We start from the raw sequence: 24,646 nt of genomic DNA, 5'->3' as shown, positions 1-24,646 counted from the left end.
CGCCAAGGAGCTGCCATTATGGCCATCTATGTGCTGCTGGCTTCTTGTTCTTGGTCCGAAGTTGACCTCAATTGGCGTCTTTGGATGAGATGTCGAGAACTTGCCGCTGACCCAATTCCAACGCCCATTCGCAGATGTTGGTCGACTCACTTCACTTTTGCGCATTTAGCTGGCAACTGGTTAGGAACTAGGTCACACACACACACACACACACACACACACACACACACACACACACACACACACACACACACACACACAAATCTTTGTAGACAAATGTTTGCCTGGTTATTAACATTTCATGTCCCCGTCACATTAGGCAATGTTTGACTGGCGCCAATTGTGATGGGCAATCGGATCGCAGCGGGAGCTGGCGGCAGCAGCGCGGAGGCCAACTCTCAGTTTAATACGCGGCGGCGTTATCAGCAGCACAAGCGCGAGTATTGTCTGCAGGATGAGTATCGCTCCAAGACCCTGCCGGCGCGTTATCCACAACAGAAGCCAGACGATAGCCGGCAGCCGTTGGGCTCCAGCAGCTGTCTGGGCTCTGGCCAGGCCAATGGAACGTCCAACGGCGGCGAGACATCACGCATGCTCTTTTTGCTCTATCTAATCCATCGCACCTGGAACGTGGTCATGGACACCATGGACACACGCACCAAGAGGTAGTCACTTCCATCTCCTCCATTTGGCTTGTTTAATCCATTTTCCTTTATTTCCATGCAGTCGCCCGGCGCCACAGAAAGTCACGCCCGTGCCGGCGCCGCGTAGACAAACGCAGCCGGATGAGGAGTGCTCCATTGGCATCACAGACATGGACGCCTCCTCCTATTGTTCCCAGTACTCCTGCTGCAGCTGCAGCTATTGCTATGAGGATGCGTTGGAAAAGCGCACCAATGCCTGCAGCTCCAATGCGGATGATTATTCGCTGGACTCCATTTACGAACCCGGCAAATCAATGTGCTACAGGTGAGCCAAAAGCAAATACACAATTCAAAATTGACGGCAGCTATGCTGTCGGAGCAAGCAGCTTTTGTCAGCCAAGCAGTACAAATAAGTGTTGCATAGCTTCTGGCAGGCATAGCGCACTGCTTTCCAACGCACACTGCTTGCCAAATGACACTGCTTGGCCGGTTGGTTTAAAACAAAATCCGGTAGGAGAAAAGGAAACTTTTTTGAAAAACTCATTTATTAGCGTATATTGTTGTCCAGGTAAATATCTTAGAAGCAGTCATCAATGGAGGGCAGATAGCCGTTACAGTAGTGCCAGGTGGACCAGGCGGACCAGCCCTGCTGGCTGAGCACCTTCTGGGCGCAACGGACGTCGTTGGTGATGTCATCGGTCAACAGGTCGTTGCAGCTCAAGGCGCACTCGTTGTAGGAGAAGCGACCGTTGGGAGGCTGGCACCAGTACAAATCATTGATCTGGAAGATGCCATAATCGTTGGAGCCGTCCGAGTTCTCAGGACCCACGACGCCGGTGCGGTAGTTGCTCTCGTGCTCGGCAATGCAGGTCCACTTGTTCAGCTGGTCACGAGGAACGCCCAGGTCGGACATCTCGCGGGCCAGGGAGCAACGGTCCATGGTGCGACCGAGAGCGGGGGCGGCAAAAGCCAAAGCAACCAAAACAATGAAAGCCTTCATGATTAAACCTCAGTAGACTGATGTCCCACTATCGAAACGCTTTCGCTTTTATAGGAAACATATAATCTCTAAAGCGCAGATATCTAGAGTACTTTGCGTATTTTAGAATTTCAGATAGAGAAATTGGTTTGAATTTAAAATGGTATTTCCTGTTTGTACGCGATAATACGAGTACAGTGCCATGAAAAAAACAAGAGCCTATTTATCATATCATATTAGTTAATTTTAAAATAATATTGATAGCTTGGTATGGAAACTGAACAGCTGCAGGGAAAGCAGAATATAAGTAAGATTTAGGAACCTCTTTTAAGAAAAAGCTTCAAGCTTTTCCTATTTACAAAACTTACTTAACAACAAATTCAAAAGTCCTTTTCAATTATTCCCAGTTTCAAAGATAAGCCCCATCGATTATCTAGTTAAGATTGACATTAAAAAGCTGCCTGTCAATAATAAAAAAGATATGTGACAAAACTGTTTATAATAATACGCACTTCAGATAGCAATAACTGGGATAAGATAACTTCGGCCTATAAAAGGGAAAGCGTTTCGGCAGTTGGACATCAGTCTACTGAGGTTTAATCATGAAGGCTTTCATTGTTTTGGTTGCTTTGGCTTTTGCCGCCCCCGCTCTGGGTCGCACCATGGACCGTTGCTCCCTGGCCCGCGAGATGTCCGACCTGGGCGTTCCTCGTGACCAGCTGAACAAGTGGACCTGCATTGCCGAGCACGAGAGCTCCTACCGCACCGGCGTCGTGGGCCCCGAGAACTACAACGGCTCCAACGACTACGGCATCTTCCAGATCAACGACTACTACTGGTGCCAGCCTGCCAATGGTCGCTTCTCGTACAACGAGTGCGCCTTGAGCTGCAACGCCCTGTTGACCGACGACATCACCCACTCCGTCCGCTGCGCCCAGAAGGTGCTCAGCCAGCAGGGCTGGTCCGCCTGGTCCACCTGGCACTACTGTGACGGTGCTCTGCCCTCCATCGATGACTGCTTCTAAACTGGATATTGATTTTTCTTTTAAATAAAAACGTTAAAACTATGAAAAGCGAAAGATCAAGTTGTTCAAACTTCGCCTAAGTCGCATAATTGGCAGCTCTTATACACGCTCAAGCAGCGTCTTATACGCGCTGGGCGAAGAGAGAGGCGAAGTGGGAGAGCGCGTCTTAAACGAGTTAAGAAAGTGGGAGAGAGAGAGAGAGGGAGAGAGCGAAAGAGAGCCGAACTAACTGTCAACGCGCGTTGAAGCCAAGTTTACGGTTGCCCGGCCTCGGCTCTGGCACAGTCAGTGCGTGACTTTTCAGCGAAACAGACGTGCGAATCGCAGCGTGTCTTGACATAATCGAGATAGACTCTGCTTTAGCTTGGCTAAAACGAACGATGGCTTTGCTAGCCGTGTTTAAGGTCTAACAAAGTGCAATCGTCAAATGCAGAGCAAAGAACTTGCAGCTTCAAGGCGAAGGTTCTACTGTTAACATATTTGCCAGCACTGGCCACTCTTAGAGTTTGGGGTAACACTGGCTGCTTCTGCTTCACAATTTCTATACCTTCACCTCAGCCACTGTTACGTGTCGCAGACGCGATTACGCGATATAAACATATAGTTATTTATATATAGACATACATATATATATATAAAGTCGTGCGGTGCGTTCTCGAGAGAAACAAGTTTTTTTTTATTGGTTAGAAAAGTGGCCTCTCCTGCTCGCACCCGCTGCCTCTTCGGGGCAGCTAACAGCATCGCGAGCGCGCGCTGATTGCATTCTAACGGTAAAACGAGTACGACTCTGACTGGCCCGGCCCGGTGCTGGCCTCTGCAACTGGCCTATTGCAGCATCCACAACAACAACAACAACAACAACAACAACAACAATAACAATAACAACAACAACAATTGCAACCGTAACTTTGCGTTTTCGCTTTGTGCTAATCTTCTCAATTTATGTTTCTTGTTCTTCGATGACGCTGCAAAGTGCAAGAAAGCCAACTTTTACAAGCTCAAAATAAATATATGAAAAGTGTCTGCACGCGCGTGTGTGTGCGTGCGTGTGTGTGTGTGTGTGTGTAGACATTTTGAGAACAATCTGCATTGGCCCAATTCCAAATCGTGCCATTTCGCTCGCATATATGCTCCAAATTGGATTTCGTTTTGGCCTAGAAGTGTGAACGGATTAAAAGTAAACGAGGTAAGTCACATCACCGCCTCCCCCTCTCCCCCCTACCACGTTCTCCCCTCCACTCAAACGGTCAACTCTCGCGCTGGCTTATCTGACGACCCATACAGTTAGTTGCCCATGACATGCCATTGTTCTCTGCCTCCCCGCCCCCCAACTCTCATGTGGTTACGCCCACCAGCTAATCTACATCTTACACACACATATACATATACACACACATACATATATGTATGAGCACATATGCTAATAGGGCTGAACTTTCTTTCAGCCAAATATAAATACGAATACAAATACGTTCAGGGCTTAGTCAAATCCTCTTGAGCAGCGCTTATGTGTGTGGCATTGAACTGCCAGTGCTGCCAATTTTTTTTATTATTTTTTTGGCTTGATAGAACCACTTGAAAGACAACAAGTGCTCGTTAGGCTGGCAGTCGATGCTATAAAAATATTGTGACCACATAAATTGTTGTGTGTGCGTTGAAGAAAAAATCAAAGCCAGAAAGAGGCAAATGCCCGACTTGAATATACCCTGTAAGTTGTTCTGAATTGTTTGAACTATATTAAGTCCAATTATTAGTTAATAGATATCATTAAAAATAAATTCCTATTACTTTGAATAGGTATTATGATATACCCTGTAACCTGCTCTGAACATTGTAGTATGCATTTATATAAACTAGTATATGTTTTTCTACATACTATCTATCTAAAGTAATCTTATAGTCTTAAAAATGAATTAGATCTGCATGTAATAGGACTATATGTTTATAGTATAAAGACGGACAGGCAGATGGACCTCGATTCGACTGTTATTAAGCACAAAGAAGCCTCCATCTGGCTGTAACATATACAATTGATCAACTGCAATACACCCTCCATCAAATTGATACAGGGTAGACAAAAATGATATTTCAGACAAATTACATTTAACCGTACTCGAAAGCGGCAAAAAGCGCCATAGAAAAGATGAAAAATTGAATTGGCGACGGCACGCTTCGATCCCCTCAAGCCCCACCCGTCCAATCTTCGAATGCCCCATGCCCCAATCTGCCCGACTCGAGCTGCAGCTGCTAACAATGCCACTTGCCGCAGAGAGAAGTGTAAGACAAACAATAAAAGAAACATCAGTGGGCAGCACAGACACACACATAACAAATACAGGTAGACCATACCTGTATATAGTTGGACGAAAAGTGTTCCGGTCTGATTTAACAATTGTTAATAATAAATAGCTTATGCATTGGACACGCTCCAACTGGACAGTTGGGCGTCACACGCAACCGACTGGCCAACATACGAGCTACTCAAACACTTTCGGCTAAGCCCCAAAAAAAGAGAAGATACATATGAATCCGTTAAAAAGAAATTTACTTTTCACGGCATTTTGCGGTTGGGCGCAAATTCTTTGTTTGGCTTGTTTTGAAGGCGCGTTAGGGCATTTGCTGCAGTCGGTTTCGAAACCCAACAATAGACAGCTGTTGGACACCTGACAAATGAGGCAATTGTTGATTGAGTAACCGCAATTCGCTTAAAGCCGCTCTTTGTGCAGCTTAGGCAATGGGCTTTGTATACCCTGTATCTGTAGGTAGAAATTGGGTGCAATTCACATTATGCACGTTTTATCGATTCGAGTTCGATTAGCAAACAAGTTAGCTTACTTTTGCCAGCAGCCACGTCGATAAATATCGATTTTCAACTCTGATTTTAAATTTAAACTTGATTATAGAAGAATGTGCATCATTATTAATGAAAAGATAGGACTTAGTTTAATAAACTATCCACTAAGGAGTCAAGCTGATTTTTGATAATCTAATATCGATCAGACAATTAAAATAGTAGTAAAATTCCCGAACGATTTATACACAATATAAGAAAGCCCTAGCAAGAACTCCATTTAGTTCCCATTTACACTAGTTACAGGGTATCTCAGCGTCGCACACCCTAACAAATGCCCCCCTTAGTTATTGCAAGACTAATTGAACCAATTAGAATTGGCCCAAAGCATTTGGTATAAAGTGTTTAAAGCGGCAGTCATCCAAGTGAGCTAAAAGGCCAGCTGTCCACACAAATAATCAGCCAAGCTCTCAATTTGCATTAACTACTCGAAGTTGGGTTAGTTTGGAGCGTGTGCACATCTTGAGGACTATCGAATGCGAGCCATATCAGTCGCAGGTACTTGAGATAGACAAGCATTCAAACAACTTCTACAATTAGATAGGTTTGCACTGCACTTGGCTTTCCATCAGGGGATTGCCCCTAGATCATGTTGAAAACTCCATTGAATACACAGTACAAAAAAACAAAACTTGATTCTTAAGAAGGAAAATCAACTCCATTCTAAGAACTAAAAGCTAGAAACTAGATAAGTAACTACAACAAGCATTCGGGGAAGAACCCTGCTCTAGATATTAATATGACTGGGTTAGATCAAATATCGTTTGCTTCTTAAAAGATCTTAAAGTATATTTGTTGTGCTTGAACATTCTTCAATTAAGTATGGAACCATCTTGATTTGAAAACTAATTGTAAATGTTATAAAAATAATATAAGAGCAAAATATTAAAATAAGATTTAGTAAAAATAAGTTACTAACAAAATTTGAATGCTTGAAATAGAGTAAAATATTCTTCACGGCAAATGCAATATTATTTTAGGAAAAGTTCTATATATGTTTCTTGAACTTAGGAATTGCGAGAATAAATTGAACTCCTTATAAAAAAGTCAAACCCGAGTTTCGACAATGTTTATAATTGATTATAGCACATATTACATATTATTTCTGTCATTTAGGTATATTTTTCTCTATCAGGTTGAAGATATTTGGGCTTAAAGAAAAGCTTCTTGAGATAAAAGTTTCTTGTCAAGCTTCTGAAATTTCGAACTTGACTGAAATCGTGAACTTCCCTTATGAAAAGTCGAATCCAGCTATTGACAATGTTTAAACTTGATTTAAGCACAAATTGTAAGATTTCTTTCTGTCATTTGGGGTTATTTTCCTTTATCAAATTTAGTATTTTTGGGCTGCTTGAGATTTGAATTTCTTCTTAAGCTTATGAAAATTCAAGCTTGACTGACTTCAAGCAAAGTTTGCAATTGAGTTGAGCATAAAATTCTTGGCTCCTTCAGGCTTCAGGCGATGATAGACTAGATATATACTCTTCATGTTCGATCTGAATGTCTGAACTTGCATCGAAGCCAACTTCGGAGTTGTTGATTTTCTGAGGCGCCATTGATTTGTTGATGAAACCGATTGTGACGGACAGTAAAATTGTGTTTGGTTTTGCCACTTTCTCCCAATTTCCGAAGCTGCCAATGTTTGACCAGGAGCGGGCCAATGCGATTATAAATTCCAAAACAGCTTATAATTGCGCACATATCGTGCAGCAGCCCTGGGCGACTGTCAATCAACTCAATCGATAGCCGCGATTTGTCTAATGAATACGACATTGTTATATCCAACGATTTCCAGAGTTACCCTCGACATTTGCGACGTCTATTCAACTCATGCGGAACTCAGCTGACAAATTTTTTGATATATTTGCACTATTTGCTTAACATTTTTGTCTGTGAATTAAACTCAAAGTCGCTTCACCTCCAAACAAAATGAAAATAAATAAACAAAACTCAACACCTGTTCGACTGGTTTTTGGACTTAATGCTTCAAGCGATCATAATTAATATGTTTCTGGGGTTGGCCCATAAATTGGCGTTGACCCGCTGTCATTTGTGGTTGGCCACCTTCCGAAAGCCTCAAGTTTACTTTCTACGCGAGAGAGATGGCGCGAAAATTTGCCAGCTATTTGGCTTTAATGGTCAAACAAATTGCTTTTTAATAAAGCCACATTTTCTATGTTTATAAACCTATAAATATTCTGCCTAAAACTTATTAAAAACTCATTATTGGTTTATAAATTGGTTCCATTCCCAAGAAGATCTACAAGCTAGTCCTGCAGTTCCTATAGCTGAGCCGGGCTAGGGTATGGATGGGGGATTATCTTAGCACAGATTCCAATAAGACTATATTTTTACCTGATTTCCTACTAAGAAGGAAATAGCCAGATTCGACTAGCTCTATCTTATTCCAAGTATGCCGTCCTTTGTAAGTATTTCAAGAAATTCAGTATTTTCAGTATTTTCAGTATTTTCAAAGTGAATTCAAAACATACTTGAAAAAAACCGCTTATTCTTGCTTCAATTACAAATTAAACTAGAATCAAGTTCTTTAAGCCTTGAAGCATAAAGCCTGAATAATTAACAGAGAATCTATCTATTGTTGTCATGCTAAGTTTAGCTTGATTATTTTACATATTCCTACACAATATACCTCCTAAGTACTTAGTTTCCACAGAACCTCAAGCAGTTTAAGAGCATCATCCAATTTTATTACACATTTACTTTAATTCATTCCAAAAAAATCGTGTCCAATTGTGATCAGCTTAGAAGCAATCGTTGATGGAGGGCAGAGCACCGTCACAGTATTTCCAGGTGGACCAGGCGGACCAGCCCTGCTGGCTGAGCACCTTCTGGGCGCAGCGGACGGAGTGGGTGATGTCGTCGGTCAACAGGGCGTTGCAGCTCAAGGCGCACTCGTTGTACGAGAAGCGACCATTGGCAGGCTGGCACCAGTAGTAGTTGTTGATCTGGAAAATGCCGTAGTCGTTGGAGCCGTTGTAGTTCTCGGGGCCCACGACGCCGGTGCGGTAGGAGCTCTCGTGCTCGGCAATGCAGGTCCACTTGTTCAGCTGGTCACGAGGAACGCCCAGGTCGGACATCTCGCGGGCCAGGGAGCAACGGTCCATGGTGCGACCGAGAGCGGGGGCGGCAAAAGCCAAAGCAACCAAAACAATGAAAGCCTTCATGTTGACAATTCTTCTATTCAGGAACTGATGTCGTAGGCTTGCAATTCGTGCCCTTTTATAGGGCCATATTATCGCCAAGCTAACCCAATCTCAAGTGCATTTGACTAAATTACAAATATTTGATAGCTAGAGGGCTTGCCCGTCTTATCTTATCTGATAAGTTTACATTCAAGAAGTCTCGAGATGTAATACAAAGTTTATAGAGTACCCCAGCTGTATTATTTAATTTACCCTAATCAACTCCCAAACATCCCAAATTGACTGCTGCATGATATTTGTTGTGGTTGGGATTCTGCCCTTTGACTACTCGAGTCGCCGGTTCGACTCGTTTTTGTCGCGCTCTGATATCATAACGAATAGAGCTGAGTCTGTTTTTAATTCGACTGATCCGCTGTCATTTGCTGTGCTTCATTCAAGTTTACTTTCTATCAGAGAAAATGTGCAAAAAGGTTCAGTTTTTTTATGGGCACGCAGCAAATTGTTTGTTTTGTTTAGCAAAAGTTTCTAAATTTTATGGTTTTATTTATGGACGGCACACATTGAATTAGATTAGCGCTCATTTCAACTTAATAAGCGTTAATACAAACAAAAAGTAGAAACTCTTGCGAAACTCATTTCAGGCTATTGACAAACATTCTCTACATTCAACATTCTCTACATTTTTGCGCATGAAAGTGACAGTTTTCTTTGAATTCGCGTTGGTCACCCTAAACAGTTGATTAGTAATCCGCTTTGGTCACCCTTATTCTTAAGCAGCCGTGCTAATACAGGTTTAAGTGTTGGGCAACACTTTTGCATTGTTTGAAAAAGATTTTAGAAAGTCTTATTAAGAATATATCATTAATATTAAGCTCTATAAGGGTTAATTTTAATATGAGCTTAACCTTTAGTTGTTCAGTTGCCCAAAAAACTTCTTAGCCGAAACCCGAACTAAACTATATTCTTTTATTTAAATATTATTTGACTTAAAATGAAAATCTTTGGAAAAAGAGACAACTCGAAGGCATCAAAAGCTTGGATCCCATTTATTGAATCTAACCAAATTTGTTTGGTAGATGCCAATTTTGGGTGAAGCTGAAATCTAGCCCGCTATTTCTTTGTGAAAATATGTACGATATAACATAATTTCAGTAGAAAGGGCAACTATAAATTACAAATATAATTATTTAGTTAAAGTTTTAACCAAAGATTGGGTTTCGGAATGTGGACGAACAGGTTGAAGAACCTAACCCAAAGGCAGGCAGACGATTTGAACTATAAGCCGAACCTTTAAACAGCTGTGATTAAATGTGAAAAAAAGATTAAAACGAATCAATTAACATTCTTGAAGTCTTGATATGCAGACTTGTAAACAGTTGAGTATCATTTGGAAACAGAACCAGCTCAATTTTGGGCCTAAAAGTTCTTGAACTGGGCTGACAATTTGGACTATCTGGACTATTATCGTAACAGTACTTTCTATTGCTATCATTTTGGACATATAATTGGACAATTAGCGGTGACTTTTATATAAATGACGCATAATTGGTCAGCCGTGATTCCGAATGCCCGAATGCCCAAGGCTCATGCATATGCGATGAGGTATTTAGAAATTCTTGCCCGACTAAAGAACTGTTAGCTGACCCATAAACACGAAGTCAAGCTGTTGGCTGCTAGTCGAAAGGTTTTACTTATATTAGCTTATAAGACAAACAAGAGTAAAAGTGAATAGAGAAGAATTCACAAGTCAGCAGCCGGCTAGAAAATCGATAATTCATGGATATCTAAGAGGGTCACGCTCCAAGCCACGCTTTTGTCAGTCATTTGGCCAAATGGTTATACAGTAGCCTTTTGTCATTTGTCTTTCGCTGTTAACCCAATGCCAAGAGGTTAACAACTTTCTTGGAAATGTGTAGAAATCTCCGGTCAACAAGTGCTGCCCCGGAACCCAAGGAATACCGCTAGCGATTAATGCAGTTGATGGAAAGAAGATTTGTGTGTGGTTGCAGCGGGTGCGCCTCCCAACATAACTTATTACGCAGATACACTCAGCGAAAACACGTAGTATGAATCGAGTTAATGCTAAAGTTAAGTTACACTTTAACCGTGAACCTAACTTAACTTGATGATGGCTATCTTCTAAATACTAATGCTCAGATCTTGTGTACTTAAGTTAAGCGCAAATGTAGTTTAAGCACTTAAAAACTTTTTTTAAGTTTTAAGCTTTAAAAACTTAAAGTCTTAGACTTGCTTTAAATTAAAGTGAGACTAAAATCGTTTGCAAATATGATAATATACTTGTCAGTTAATTTCGACCTTGCCCCACATCGGGCACAAGCTGCTCGCCATATTTTCTTTCAGTGTACAATGCATGATGCTACATGCCTGCGCTTGAATGGGGTTAATATAACAGCGCGTAGCGTCGGAGATGACGGGTTTTGCATAGTTGCGGTTGGGTCTTCAGACTGCGGCCTATCTCTTGTCAGCCTCCATGTCGAGAAAGCATCTGTGTGCATCTGAGTTGGCGTCGTTAATGTTCACGTTGATGATGTGTGTTAGCCTTCGGGCTCTGTGCCGAGTCACTGGCTTTAACGACTCAACTTGCGACCGTTATGAAATATAGCCATAAGTACACACGGTTGAGTTCTGTTCAAGAAAGAGTTGCAGGCCAAGTAGCTCTAAGGTCTGGCCAGTGTTGGCAAAGAAAGAAATAAAAAAGCGCAAGAAGAAGCGAAACGAAGCTCATTTGAGGCGACAAAATGGGCTTAAGGAAAAAGTTATGAGTTTTCGCTGTTTTCTTCATTTAGCTACAACAATTATTGCTGCTGCATTCGTAAATCAAAATAATATATAGCTCAGATATATTAGAGCGAAGTTTTTCAGGAAGCTTTTCACAAGCTCTCACAGCTCAATTTAGCTTAGAGTGAAAAGAAGTCGACTTCAGTTTACAAAAATATCGAAATATACAAATAAAATTGGACTTAAATGTTAAATAAAGCAGGCTAAAACGAACAATACATAAATACAAAAAATAGCCGAAAAAAAGCTTAGATAAAACATAAATAAATAAATGGGAAAAAAAGCTAACAAGGTTTGAAAAAAAAAACACAATTCACCCGCTGCCCTTGCACTTTAAAAAAGTACAAAGAAATCTAAATTGAACGTAAAATAAGCGCAATTGGCAGCACTGGTCACTGAAGAACAGTGCTGCCCTCTACTCTCAGTTCCGAGATGTAAACAAGCATCGCTCGTAGCCTACTTTAAATATCAATAGCCAACGCTTAAGGCCTGGTAATTGCAAAACGAAGACCACGAAAATTTGAAAAAAATGAAGGTTAACCAGGTTAATGGTTAACATTTAAGTACTAGCATTTGGCCTAACACACATAACTCTTTAACTGGGCTAATTTAAGCGCTTGTTCGAGTTTCAAGCCCAGCTCAGGCACATAGTATTTATCTAGTAATACTTTTTGACTAATTTAACAGACTTTTGTTCAATTGATTAGCCGCAATGTACTCCCGATAATGATAAGCAAATCTGCAAATTGTCGCAAATCACGCGGCCACTTCAGATAGCGCTTAGCATAGATTATTTTTGCCTATAAAAGTCCAGGCCTTTTAGCCTTTCTTCATCAGTTTCTGAATAGAAGAATTGTCAACATGAAGGCTTTCATTGTTTTGGTTGCTTTGGCTTTTGCCGCACCCGCTTTCGGTCGCACCATGGACCGTTGCTCCCTGGCCCGCGAGATGTCCGACCTGGGCGTTCCTCGTGACCAGCTGAACAAGTGGACCTGCATTGCCGAGCACGAGAGCTCCTACCGCACCGGCGTCGTGGGCCCCGAGAACTACAACGGCTCCAACGACTACGGCATCTTCCAGATCAACGACTACTACTGGTGCCAGCCTGCCAATGGTCGCTTCTCGTACAACGAGTGCGCCTTGAGCTGCAACGCCCTGTTGACCGACGACATCACCCACTCCGTCCGCTGCGCCCAGAAGGTGCTCAGCCAGCAGGGCTGGTCCGCCTGGTCCACCTGGCACTACTGTGACGGTGCTCTGCCCTCCATCGATGACTGCTTCTAAGCTTTTTTGTTGATGAAAAATAAACTCGAAACCTAATGAATTGAATTGACAGTCTTTCCTTAATCTAACTCAGACCTTCAGACTCATTCCTTTTCCATGAGGTTTTTGGCTCTTTGCTCCTTTGGATGGAAGAGCCAAAACAAAAGACACTTGGCGTTTGCCAAAAAGGAACAGAACATAATGTTCTTATACGATTTTCATATATTTCATTTATTTCGATTCTATCCTCAATCAGATTTCGGAGCAGTTGGTTTGGTTCTGAGAAAAGATCCACTGAAAAATTTCGAAAATGGAATCTCCGTTCATTTACTGTGTGTGTGTTTAATCTTCGACAAATGTGCTTTCTTCTGGCTTTGCTTAATAAATGACATTCTTAAAGTGAAGTTTTCGTCTTGGGCTGTTTCCATTCTCGATTGTCGAGCGTCGAGCGTTGACCGTCGGTTGCCGTTCTTCCACAGTCGTAATTGGCTGTCTCTTAACATGTTCGTGTGCTTTCTAAAGCCATAGATGAGATCGAAGAAAGACCAATAACAAAAACGCATAACGAAAGCAAGAATCAATCTGCGGAGAACTGAGATCGAGAGAGAGGAACTTGACTAGACTTCCCTACCGTTCACTCACACAATAGGCCGTTGACTTGGATCGGTCAGTGAATTCTTAATGGCAAGAGGGAAAACAGTCGGTGGGCAATATAATTTATACAGGTAGCCGGCAGTAAATGGGCAACTTAGAACCGGGCTAAGGAAGTGGCAATGCATTAACAGAGAGACACACTGAAAGCCCGTCTGGCGAACAGGCTTGAAACAAAGCAGGAAATCAAAAACTGGAAAATTATACCGTCCCGGCGGGGAGGTTAGGCGGTGTAAATGTCAGCAGACCTTTTCCTTCCACCAAGTGCAAAGTTGTACTTGCTCTCGACTCTTTCCTATAATTTGTGCACATTAGCACAACTGGGCCCCCAAGCATATGTAATTGGCCCCGGGGCCGGAGTTCGGCGCCCCTTGCGGCGACATGGGCGGCGGGTCAACTAAGTACGTACCCCCACTCAAAATACAATTGCTGCGGTTACCTGTTACCTGCTTAAAATCAGTCTACCGTAAAGTTATGGCGGTCCGTACACAGATAACAGCCCGGCCCGATACCAGCTAGACGCATTGGCATCGGTTGGAGGGCTCCGATGATCTTCATACCAACTTGATTCGTACGCACGTCAGGCATTGTGGCTGATTTAATTGGTTTGGCCATAGAAAGAGTGTGTGTAAAGGTGTGAAAGAACTTTACTAAAACTAAGCTGAGAAAAATAAGAAAACTGCCAGTGAAACCTGTACAAGAAATCAGACGCATGCTTGAAAAAGGAAGGAAGTGAATAAAAGTTGAGCTCCACTAATACTTCCTTCTTTTTATAAAGCAATTAGATGAAATTCAAGTTAGACTTTTATATGAAACATCCCTATTTATCTAGCTCTTAAACAGCTTGGTCTTAGGCCAATTTATATCAGTTACTGGAATACCCTTATTATAAAATTGGCCAGCTAGATTATACCCTGTCTAAGGCTCTTAGAGACATTGTCTTCTCTCCTTAGCTCTTATAAGAATCCATTCCATTTTTACTTAAAGCTTAAAGAATCCGTCCCAAATTTACTTAAAACATGAATAACTAATCCCATTTTTACTTAAAGCTTAAAGAATCCATTCCATTTTCACTTAAAGCTTTAGGAGTTCATCCCATTTTTACTTAAAGCTTAAAGAATCCATCCCATTTTTACTTAAAGCTTAAGGAATCTATCTTATGTTTGCCCAAGGCTTATACCTTTTCTGCTCAATTCAAGCTGATCTAAGCTGGCAAAAAATAAAATTATATATATTTTTGGAAAAGGAAAAAACTTACTTAAATCAAGTATTTTGTACTTAACTTAAACAAATCCGACCTTCTTCTTTTCTGAGACCGCAAAGCTACAATAAAAGTCCTAACTTCTTGACTTTTTCAGTGGAACCAAAGAAAAGTCCATCTTAAATAATAATTGTGATAGGTGTACGATGAATACACAACTTTTAGCTCTGATATGTGGCATTTGAATGTTTATATATACCAAAATAGGTTAAACTATTTCAACATTGACTGAAGTTCGATATAAATCGATTTTGAAGAAACGACAAATGATCAATGATAAATATTCCTTGAGGTCTCTTTCCTTTTAGAAACAAATGTGGCCAGAGTGCTTTGAATCCTGGTCAAGACTTCATAATGCAAAATACAAAATCATTGTATGCAATTTCGTTTACCCATTTCAAAGTAATTGAAGCATTTGAACATCTTATTGACCGCAAAACTTTCTATGCAGTTAGTTTTTTAGTTTTTTTGTATTATTATCTACAGATCCCAGTTTAGCCACTTAGCTGGCTGTTGCTCAAGAGCTTTGAAGTGTTTGCCACTCGAAAATCAAACTGATTTTAATATGCCCAACTCGAGTGCAGATGCCCAGAGGCAAATTAATGAATGCTCCGCGCGATAACCAGCTCGGGGGATTCACTCTTATCAAAGCAAAATGGCAGCCAGTCAAAGTTTCCACTAATCACAGCCAGCAGACTGGAGAGAGAGAGAGAAGGGAATCCGAGACAAGATATAATATCTAGACTATCTATGTATACCCTGGGATATATGGTTACCGAGTGTATATGGGGCGCATGCCTAGGCGCTGCTTAAACTTGCACAATGTCCGGAGGATTGGATTACGGAGGCGCGTTGTTGTTTTCCAGTTGGTTAGGTAAACATGATCTTGACTTGTCATTGTTGACGGTAACCGAGCTGAAACGACGCTGAACTACTTTTTGGCATCAATTACCTGTCACATCACAAATTGGACTCACAAATTATAAACATTTCACCTGCCAGCCCGAAACGCAACTGTGTCAAGCGCACAGGCCGCGAACCCTGCTGTGATACTTATTATTTCGACAATAAACCCTAATTATATTAGCCGAGAGACAGTTCCGTTGATATATTACCTCGGGCGCGGGCCTGGCTCACACAGCAGGCGCAATCTGTCGTTAACAAATCGCGGTGAAAATCATAATGGACGCTGGAAAATTGTTGTTTTTCTTTTACTCAACCTCTACACCCTATCGTGGCGCCAGAGATAAGATACAGATATTCAATTTTTGGAAAAATACAACATTTTTAGCATCTGATCTACGATCTTTTACAGTATGAACTATCCCTTTAAAAACTAGATCGATTTTATAGCCCATTTAAATGTTTTTCACAGCGCGCATAGAGAGAATAAGAGAACTTAAATAAAGTTGAAATGCGCTCGATTTAAATTTAAGATTGAAAAAAAACTGAAAGTAAGCTTTAAAAATTCTTAAGCACAGAAAATCTCAACTTAAGAGACATAAGTCTTCTACATAAGTACGAAAAGTACTGAAAATGAGCTTAAAAAAATCGTATGTACAACAAAATCTTAGTTTAAGAGAGTTAATTATCACTCAAGAGTACGAAAGCACGAAAATAAAACCCTAAATTAAGAGAGATTTAACTTAAAACAAGTTAAACTTTCGATCTACCAAAAATGAGCACGAACTCGAAACTTGGGTTTGAAGCTCAACAAGTTTAGATCTTACAACAATATTTTTCAAATCTTAAATCAAGATAAATAAATTTCAAAATAGCACACTCTACAGATTTGAACATGTTGAAAGTAAATATTCTGTTTATATTTCTGTCTATATTTATTATATTATTATTATTTATATTTTGGCTTCTGGCAAATATATGCCATGCATAGGAAATAGTCTTAAGTGTTTGGGTTTGGTTTAACATTTTGTAAGATCCTTCGCTCAGTGTAGTCAATAATTGGCCAGTCAAGGGCTCTTAGTCTAATCGCAGACAATATCAAATCAACAAAATTAGATAGTCTATCTGGCAAGAAAGTGGAACAAATCTATTGATTTGGCACTCGAGTAGAGTATGCCTATTTGCTGGAGAGGGTATTTGAGCTTCGTCTGGCTGCGGCACGCACTTTCCAGCTGGTTTTAATTTAGAGTCAAGCACAGAGGCTGTCAGGCATGACAGTCGACTATCAAAAAGCTGTCCGGATGGGATCCCAAACACAATTCAAGAGGGACAAGACGGACCGCTGACAGCTCTTGGGAAAATCTGAGAAAAGTCTGCGACTGCAAGACGACTTTTGACAACTGAAAAGTGGCCACATTTCTCTATCATTGTTGTTGCTAAATTCTGTTAATAGTTTTATCTCATTTGTTAGTCGACGGTGTGTGGGTAAAATGTACAACATTCACAAATGCAAATGGGCTAAAGAAATGGAACTGGCATGAGAACATTTCATGTCTTCGTATCTCTGACAGCATCAAAGAAAAACCACTTAAAAGCGGGCCCAAAAGGGGCAAGAGTCTCTCTACAAATGGCGCTTATTTCATTTGTTTTCTTTCGTATTTTTTTTTTGTTTTTTTTTGTGTAACAACTAAAAACAATTTGGCAAGGTGTCGGCTTAGCACGAGGAGAAACTCCACTTTTATGAGCTCTAGCTGTCCGAGAGATGAAAAAAAGGCGATGATAAATTTGTTGTGGCCAGCTAAGATGGCAGAGAGAACCCTCTTATAGCCGCATGATTAAATGCGGATTACGTATGCGCGAAAGTTGACGGAAGAGAACAGGTAATTCATCACCTGCGACTTAATGTCGGTCTGAGAAAAGCCTCAGATGTCGTGTCCAACTATCTGAAATGACATTCATACTGATACACTGATACAAAAACAAGGCATTCTTTGCAGCAACATCAATTTTTTCAATTTCTTTTAAGTATTTGCAAAAACTTATGGAAAAAGAAGCTTCGCACAAAATTGTCCCTTCTATCTATTGTCATGCCTCAAATGCACAAAATATTAAGTTCTATTTTTACTTATTAACAAGTAAGAGGTTTCAGTCGGGAGCTCCCGACTAGGGGATACCCTGAACCCTCTTCTTCCAACATCAAATGCATCAAATGCATATTCTATTTTAGAAGCTATATGTCAAGTTTGGTAACTCTAGCTCTTATTATTTACCAAAATTGCCCAAAAAACAGGATATCGATATCGATAACGGAGTAAGTTATCGATTATCGGAAACAAACTCGATCTGCGCGGGAACTAGGAGCACCTACATTCAAGGCTCTAGCTCTTATAGGTTCTGAGATCCTTGCGTTCATACATACGGACGGACGGACAGACAGACGGACATGGCTAGATCGACTCGGCTATTGGTGCTGATCTAGAATATATATACTTTATGGGGTCGGAGATGCTTCCTTCTGCCTGTTACATACATTTGCATTTTACACAAATACAATAAACCCTTATACCCATTTTTAATGGATTCATATCGATATCTAAAACTATATATATTCATACCTATTTCTATATCTATATCTATTTATATATCTATATATATTTATCTTTACATAAAATAGCAAGATTATAAGCTATGGCAAGATTTTAAACTTTATTATAAACATATTTCTTTGATTTTAACCAATGTCTGGTCAGATAATAAAGCACAAATGGAAGGAAATATAATTTATGTTTCTTTTGGCCATCATTGTATATGGACTCTGATATGCCATATACAGAACTTTAACAGACTATTTTGCACTTTGTTTGGAGTCGGAAATGTCAGCTAGACAAATAAAAAATGCCGCCTTGAAATAAATACGCTCGTCTAATGTAAAATAAGAAGTTCTTCGGGCTAGATTTGGTAATTTGAGCGGAAACCGGCTAAAATACAGTAGCTGTTCGTTTTGTTGACAAAATTGAAAGACAAATAAAAAAAAAGAAGGCAGCTTATATAAAGTCATTCAACTCCATCGAAGACCCTTGAGAATTTGATACAAATTGATACAATATGGATGTCTCTCTGTCTGTCTGTCTGTCTTTCTGTCTGTCTGTTGAGTTGTTTAACATTTTCACTGCTTTTGTGGATTGAAAAATGTGCAACAACAATAACAATCAAAACAACAACAGAGACGCTGACGATGACAAGGCCTAAAGTAAACTGAATATGGCCAAGTCGATCTCAGGCGATTAGACAGATATGGTAATACAAATAGACCTACATTGGGCAGACGCCTTACACGTAATTGCATTAAAATTGTTTTTTGTTTCATACTTGCTCAAAAAGTGAAAAGAGCATATTGGCTTTGTGGCATGTCTGTCTTGACATGCAGTTAGAGAGTTGAGTCTTAAATTTGCTCAGTCTTGTAGCTTGTTGAAATTTTGAATGAGAAGTAATCAGGCGATAGTTAGGATCATTCAAATATATATATATATATATATCATTCCAAATATATATATATTATTAGCGAATTTAAAATTGATATATAATATAAATAAATTCTCTGTAAGATCTTTAAAAATGATTTAGAAACCGAATGCACCGTCAACAAAAAAGTTTCATACACGCGTTTTTCGCGAATTTTCCACACATGCGGGTGAAATTGCTCCGAAACCCCGTCGTAACGTGCAGCTACATCACATAAGCTAACTATAGTGGAAATTTCCGATTCCTAACTCTTACGGTTTGGGCAGTGCGTAAATATATAATCTTATATAACACAAGCGGAATAAGCATATCATCTTATTTCGATACATTGACATCCTATAGTCCATAATATCGATAGATACATATTTTGAGATCTGGCTCATTAGTCATTTATAAAACCTACATGCACCCCATACTGGTATTTAGAAGATCTTATAGTATACACTGATCATCCTATATAGACATAGGTAGATCATATAGATTTTATAGAGACCTTCCCTATTTCTTCTATCTATCAAAGATAAAGCTTTGCGCTTTGGTATATACATGTATTTTAGCGTATTGTATAGTCTCTGAAAGTATCTAAAAGATCGGTCTATAAACAACGAAGTTACTTGAGGACGATTTCCCTGTAAAGCGGGTGTAAGGCAAGAAGAAGCGCATGTGTGTGTGTTTGCGTGTATGTATTGTGCGCCTGTATAGAGGCAGCTAGAGTGTTTCCTCAAGTCTTCTATTCTTCTGCTTCTTCTCTTTTTTATGATCTGACGAAATCGAAGTGGATATGTGAAGCTCGAAGTCGTTGGCTTCTGTCTGCATTCAATTGTTGCTCGCTTCTCTCTGCTTCTCTCTCTTTCTTCTCAGAGTCTCTCGCTCTCCCTCTCTCTCTAGATAAGTGCTGCGATAACGGCATGCTTTCATACGTAATTTGTTTTACGATTGGAAATTAAATTAACTTGTTTTACAGCCATTACCAGCGACAGTCCGTCTCCGTCGCCGACTCGGACTTGGACTCCGTCTTCGACTCGGACTCTAGCCATGCCCAATGTAGCTGTCGCTGGTTGGACGTCAGTTGATCGTTTGCCATTTTGCAATAATTTCTCATAGATAGCGTTCGTTTTGGCCAGGTAAAACTGTCATAATGACTCGGTTATGTGTGGGCCATTATATAAAATTTCACTTTTCGCCACGCGGCCAAAAAGGCGCGTCTAACCAGAGCGGGGACAATTTCTCAAAGAGCCAACGCCATATAATGAGTTCATTAATCGAATGATCACTGTACTGCACAAAATATTGGTCAATAAAGCAAGTGAAAAGTCTATTATACAAGCCCAGAGCTTGCCATGCTTTATTTATGGCACAAATCCTAGATCTTATTTGAAGCAGGGATCAATGCTGGGCAGCTTGCCGCTGCAGTACTTCCAGGTGGACCAGGCCTGCCAGCCCTGCTGGCTGAGCACCTTCTGAGCGCACCTGACCGACCTGGTGATATCATCCGTGAGCAGAGCCTTGCAGCTGACGCCGCAGCCGTTGCTCGACTTCTTGCCATTGGGCGGCTGGCACCAATAGCGATCGTTGATCTGGAAGATGCCGTAGTCATTGGAGCCATCCGAGTTGGATGGACCCACCACGCCGGTGCGATAGGAGCTCTCGTGCTCCGCAATGCAGGTCCACTTGTTCAGCTGATCCCGCGGCACGCCCAGCTTGGCCATCTCGCGGGCCAGCGAGCAGCGGTCCATGGTGCGACCCAAAGCCGGCCCAGCCCAGGCCAGAGCCACCAGTAGAACAACAATGAAAGATCCCATCTTGCAGTGCAAGTTGCCAGTTGCCAGTTGCGACTGTTGCTTGCAGCCAGCGTTGATTGCAGTATTTATAGTCGGAACCAATTGGGCAAATAATCAAACGATTCTTACAAAGATGTGGGTACAAATAAGTTAATTATGATATTTGCCAACAAATCCAATGTAAATACGGGCGATAAGAAGTTCATATTAACTTAGCCGATGAATCACACACTCACAATGCATTACGAGTCATTAGTCAAACGGGGCCAACTTAAAAGGCGTTGCGCTTGCAGCTACAAATGTATCTTATCTCTCATAGATTCTAGATAATATCAGGTGTAATACGTGAGCTAATACTTCAGATAAATATATTGTCAGTCTGCTATTTAACAGAATAATCAATCTATAGCAGCATATATAGCATATATAACATTCGAAGATTGTGAGAAGTTGAACTGGAGTTCGAACCAGCATGAAGTTCAAAAGGGACCCCCCTTTAAAAGTCAGCGTATGTCAACAATTTGTATTAAATTAAACTTTATACCAAGGCTGCCGACATTGCAGCTACTTTTTAATAGTTCGAACCAACGACTTCCCTTAGAGCTCAGTTCAACCACCCTAAAGTTCCGGCAGCGAACCTGCTAAGGAGGCAAAGAAGAAGTAGGCTTAAACAGACCTGTAGACCTGGCTAACCAATGCCATTAGACAAAATAATCTAGACTTAACAAAGAATAAAAAGAAAAAGTTCAATTCGTGAGCCTAGTTTTCGACTCGAATAAGTCTAGGCTTGAGCTCGAGCCCTGGCTTGCCACATTCTGTAACTTCATATCTATCAAACTTATCCAAACTTTAAGCTTAAGCCTAAAGAAACCAGTTTGCATACTTAATATGTAGATTAATTTTATTTATTTGAAATACCCTTGAGCTTATTGTGCACAAATTTGCTTAATTGTCTTAAAATTAAACAATTATTGGACAATAAGCCCAATCAGCATAAGATCTTTGCATGTTGAAGCCGTCTCCAACTAACAATGATATAGGGTCTCACTAATCTAATCACAACAACTTAAATATAATATAAATAAATAAAAAATATATATTTATATATCTGATTTGCATTGGGCTAGATAAGTTAAGGAAGAAGTTTCCAAATTTCCTGTTATCTATGCGAATTACAGATAAGCACCATTTGCGCAGCCAACCATACGAGTACTCCTACTCATACTCATGCTCATACTCATACTTATATTCACATTCATATTCATACTCGAATCATGACCTCGCACGCATGTTGGCAGCCACAATTATCTTTTCGACGTAACTAATTCCAAATATTTAGCCAGATGGCATTGTCTTGACTCGACTTGGCTCGGTGGGGTTTGGTGGGGACTGGAGGGGGTTTGAAGGGGATTGGCTGGGGGTTTTGGGTTCGGCGGGGCTTTGTTCACGCAATCTGTGAGGTTGCATGTTTTGTTGTAGTTATTTATTCATTGTGCGGCATTTGAGTTATTTGAATCTGAAATTGCAATTGAGTTTTTCTTTCACGTGCAGCTCGTTGGCCAAATTCCCAGCTTTTACAAGTTTAATGTCCGATCGTCGAGTCAGACGTGCTATAAAATCTATTTAATTTTATCTTGTTTTTTTTTTTTTTTGTCAGTTTCTTAGCTACTTGACTTCACTTGACTTGTGCACGCGCCGCCGTTTAAAATTCCAAAAAAAAAAAACTCAAAGATCTTAGTTTTTGACAAAACACACACACACACACGCCTTATCAAGTAAAGTATGCCATGACTCTTGCAAATATTTAAAAAATGAAAAAAAAACTCACATCAGATATCATGGGCATTGACAGGCGGTTAGAGGCCCTTTCTAAGTTGCCCAGCAGAAATCAAATAAAATGAGACCTCACGAATCTCAAGCCCTGGCCCATTGTAGACATAACAACAATTATGCTAATCAGGCCCAATGAGGCCTTTACCTTTCTCTAACTAATGCAATGAACCTTTGTGAACAATGTTGAAAGAAAAAACAACAAGTTTACACATGATCTTGTGGAATTATTAGATCATTAACAAGAGATTTCGACAAGTTGGCGTATTTACGTCACATGGAACACTTCAACATATGGCGCAATCCTGCTTTATATAGTATATAGTCTCAGGCTGTTCATTGATAAAAAAAAAAAATAACTAAACACAGGTAACACTTCAAAACGGCACACTTGAGTAGCTCAAACAATATTGATTAATGCATTCAAAAATTATGCCGAATATTATATGCTGCGCAATAGAAAGATGAAATAAATAATCTAGCATACACATAACATAAATATAAATATAAATATTAATATGTTTATGTTTATGTTTATCTACCCATTTATCTACATATTTATTAGTTTTAAGCCTCCTTTAAGACAACAGGGTATTTGACAGTCGTCCATGTCGCTGCTTATACAATTTTTGATTAATTAATTTTTGTTGTTGTTTGCAATTTGTTGTCTTTCATAAAGTTTCTAGAACAAAGCAAACTTTGTTTATGCTGATAAGACAAGGCTTTGATTAATGCGGTGCAACAAATAAATAAAATAAAAGTAACTTTAATCAAAAGCGATTAATACAGTTTTATAACTGCATGCGCCAATTGCAAAAATTCACTTTTTGAATCAATTGACAGTTGACAGACTATCTGGCAACACGAAATGCTCTCAATTGTGCGTTCAGCTGGCTGCGCATTAATATTTCAGACTCATAGCTTAATTTGATGTGTACACACTTACCTCGCCTTTAAATGCATTTCCATTAGGCGCTCTTATCTACACGCTGCATCGACTGCGACGGCGACTGCGGCTGCGGCTGCTGCTGCTGCTGCTGCTGTTTGGAGTGCCCGTCCGTCATCTTGTCATGCTCTGCGCCTCCTGATCTCAATTTTGTTTTTATTTTCTTTTTTCAAATTGATTTATGCAAATTCAACGCGGCTCGCTCGTTTTCAATTTTCGTGTTTTTTTGATTTTACTCCGATCTTTCGACACTTTTTCTTTTGGGGCCTTGAAAGCTGTACGCGCTGTGGGAAATGCCGGCGTATTGCAGCCAAACATATCGCTAACTCTTTGCTGCTTTAATCATTAACAATTACCCGTGGACATAGACCTCCCGCACATGCCGAGGTGTGCGTGCGGACGCGGGCACACCTGTCCAAAGAACCAAGAACTCGAAGCAGCAGCAGAAGAAGAAGACGAAGACACTCGAATGGCATGCAGCGACGTGACTGATGCGTTTGATTGATAAATAAAATGAAATGTTGTTGAAGCACGTCATAATTTCAGCTCATTTGCATATGGCGACGCGCATTGACAGAAGTAACCGTTAGAGCGCATTTACAGTTAACGCTGCATTCAGTCTTGAATCTCTCTCGCTCTCCCGCTCACGCTCTCCCGTTTATCTGCGCGTCTGGCAACAGTGAAAGTGTGCGCCTTTTGATTCCGATTCGTCTATTGACATGTTAATTTTTTTTCGACAAGATTTTCGCTAACGCACAAGAAAATAAATAAATAAATAAAAAGAAAACCCAAATTGAGTAACAAATCAGCGACCGTTGGCGAGATGCGACGTTTCCATCTGGCGCGTTAATCAGTTGACAGACGCCGAAGGAAGCGGCCGCAGCCCACAGGCCCGTCGCCGGGTGTCATTGACAGCAACTGGCTAATAAAAATATATATAGAAATAACTCAGTTGGAGCCAGAAAATGCTTAATAAACTGAATGTCTTGTTTTTCCGGTGCGTTACGTGCGGACGCGGACGCACAGG

The 24,646-nt window shown here is 40.5% G+C and overlaps 6 protein-coding genes across 8 annotated transcripts in view; 3 read left to right on the top strand and 3 right to left on the bottom strand.

The window, feature by feature from the left end:
* Positions 1 to 24,646, top strand: part of LOC115762559 — a 35,613-nt gene that overhangs the window by 7,863 nt on the left and 3,104 nt on the right. The window contains exons 2-3 of one of the 3 annotated variants that reach the window (XM_030704839.1): positions 320 to 665; positions 727 to 969. In XM_030704839.1, the coding sequence (XP_030560699.1) occupies positions 346 to 665; positions 727 to 969 (563 nt within the window). In that variant the 5' untranslated portion in view covers positions 320 to 345. Of the gene's footprint in view, positions 1 to 319; positions 666 to 726; positions 970 to 3,775; positions 3,835 to 23,631; positions 24,617 to 24,646 lie in introns of those variants that run through there. The other 2 variants (XM_030704841.1, XM_030704840.1) reach the window with 2 other exon arrangements.
* On the bottom strand, positions 1,199 to 8,705 carry LOC115762575 (lysozyme A/C-like). The gene is made up of 2 exons (XM_030704860.1): positions 8,679 to 8,705; positions 1,199 to 1,638 (listed from the first exon to the last, which is right to left on the bottom strand). The coding sequence occupies exons 1-2, from the start codon at positions 8,682 to 8,684 to the stop codon at positions 1,222 to 1,224; spliced, it is 423 nt and encodes a 140-aa protein (XP_030560720.1). The 5' UTR covers positions 8,685 to 8,705; the 3' UTR covers positions 1,199 to 1,221.
* Positions 2,217 to 2,687, top strand: LOC115762578 (lysozyme A/C-like). The gene has a single exon (XM_030704864.1). The coding sequence runs from the start codon at positions 2,226 to 2,228 to the stop codon at positions 2,646 to 2,648; it is 423 nt and encodes a 140-aa protein (XP_030560724.1). The 5' UTR covers positions 2,217 to 2,225; the 3' UTR covers positions 2,649 to 2,687.
* LOC115762574 (lysozyme A/C-like) lies at positions 8,186 to 8,705 on the bottom strand. Its single transcript, XM_030704859.1, has one exon. The coding sequence runs from the start codon at positions 8,682 to 8,684 to the stop codon at positions 8,262 to 8,264; it is 423 nt and encodes a 140-aa protein (XP_030560719.1). The 5' UTR covers positions 8,685 to 8,705; the 3' UTR covers positions 8,186 to 8,261.
* Positions 12,302 to 12,785, top strand: LOC115762576 (lysozyme A/C). The gene has a single exon (XM_030704861.1). The coding sequence runs from the start codon at positions 12,324 to 12,326 to the stop codon at positions 12,744 to 12,746; it is 423 nt and encodes a 140-aa protein (XP_030560721.1). The 5' UTR covers positions 12,302 to 12,323; the 3' UTR covers positions 12,747 to 12,785.
* LOC115762571 (lysozyme A/C-like) lies at positions 20,379 to 20,903 on the bottom strand. Its single transcript, XM_030704857.1, has one exon. It carries the CDS (start codon positions 20,862 to 20,864, stop codon positions 20,433 to 20,435), a length of 432 nt encoding a protein of 143 aa, XP_030560717.1. The 5' UTR covers positions 20,865 to 20,903; the 3' UTR covers positions 20,379 to 20,432.

This window comes from Drosophila novamexicana, unplaced genomic scaffold, assembly GCF_003285875.2.
Source record: "Drosophila novamexicana strain 15010-1031.04,08,12 unplaced genomic scaffold, DnovRS2.1 tig00000644-arrow-pilon, whole genome shotgun sequence".
Taxonomy (NCBI): domain Eukaryota; kingdom Metazoa; phylum Arthropoda; class Insecta; order Diptera; family Drosophilidae; genus Drosophila; species Drosophila novamexicana.
Note: the sequence above shows the minus strand (reverse complement) of the source record. Positions and strands in the feature narration are given on the sequence as shown.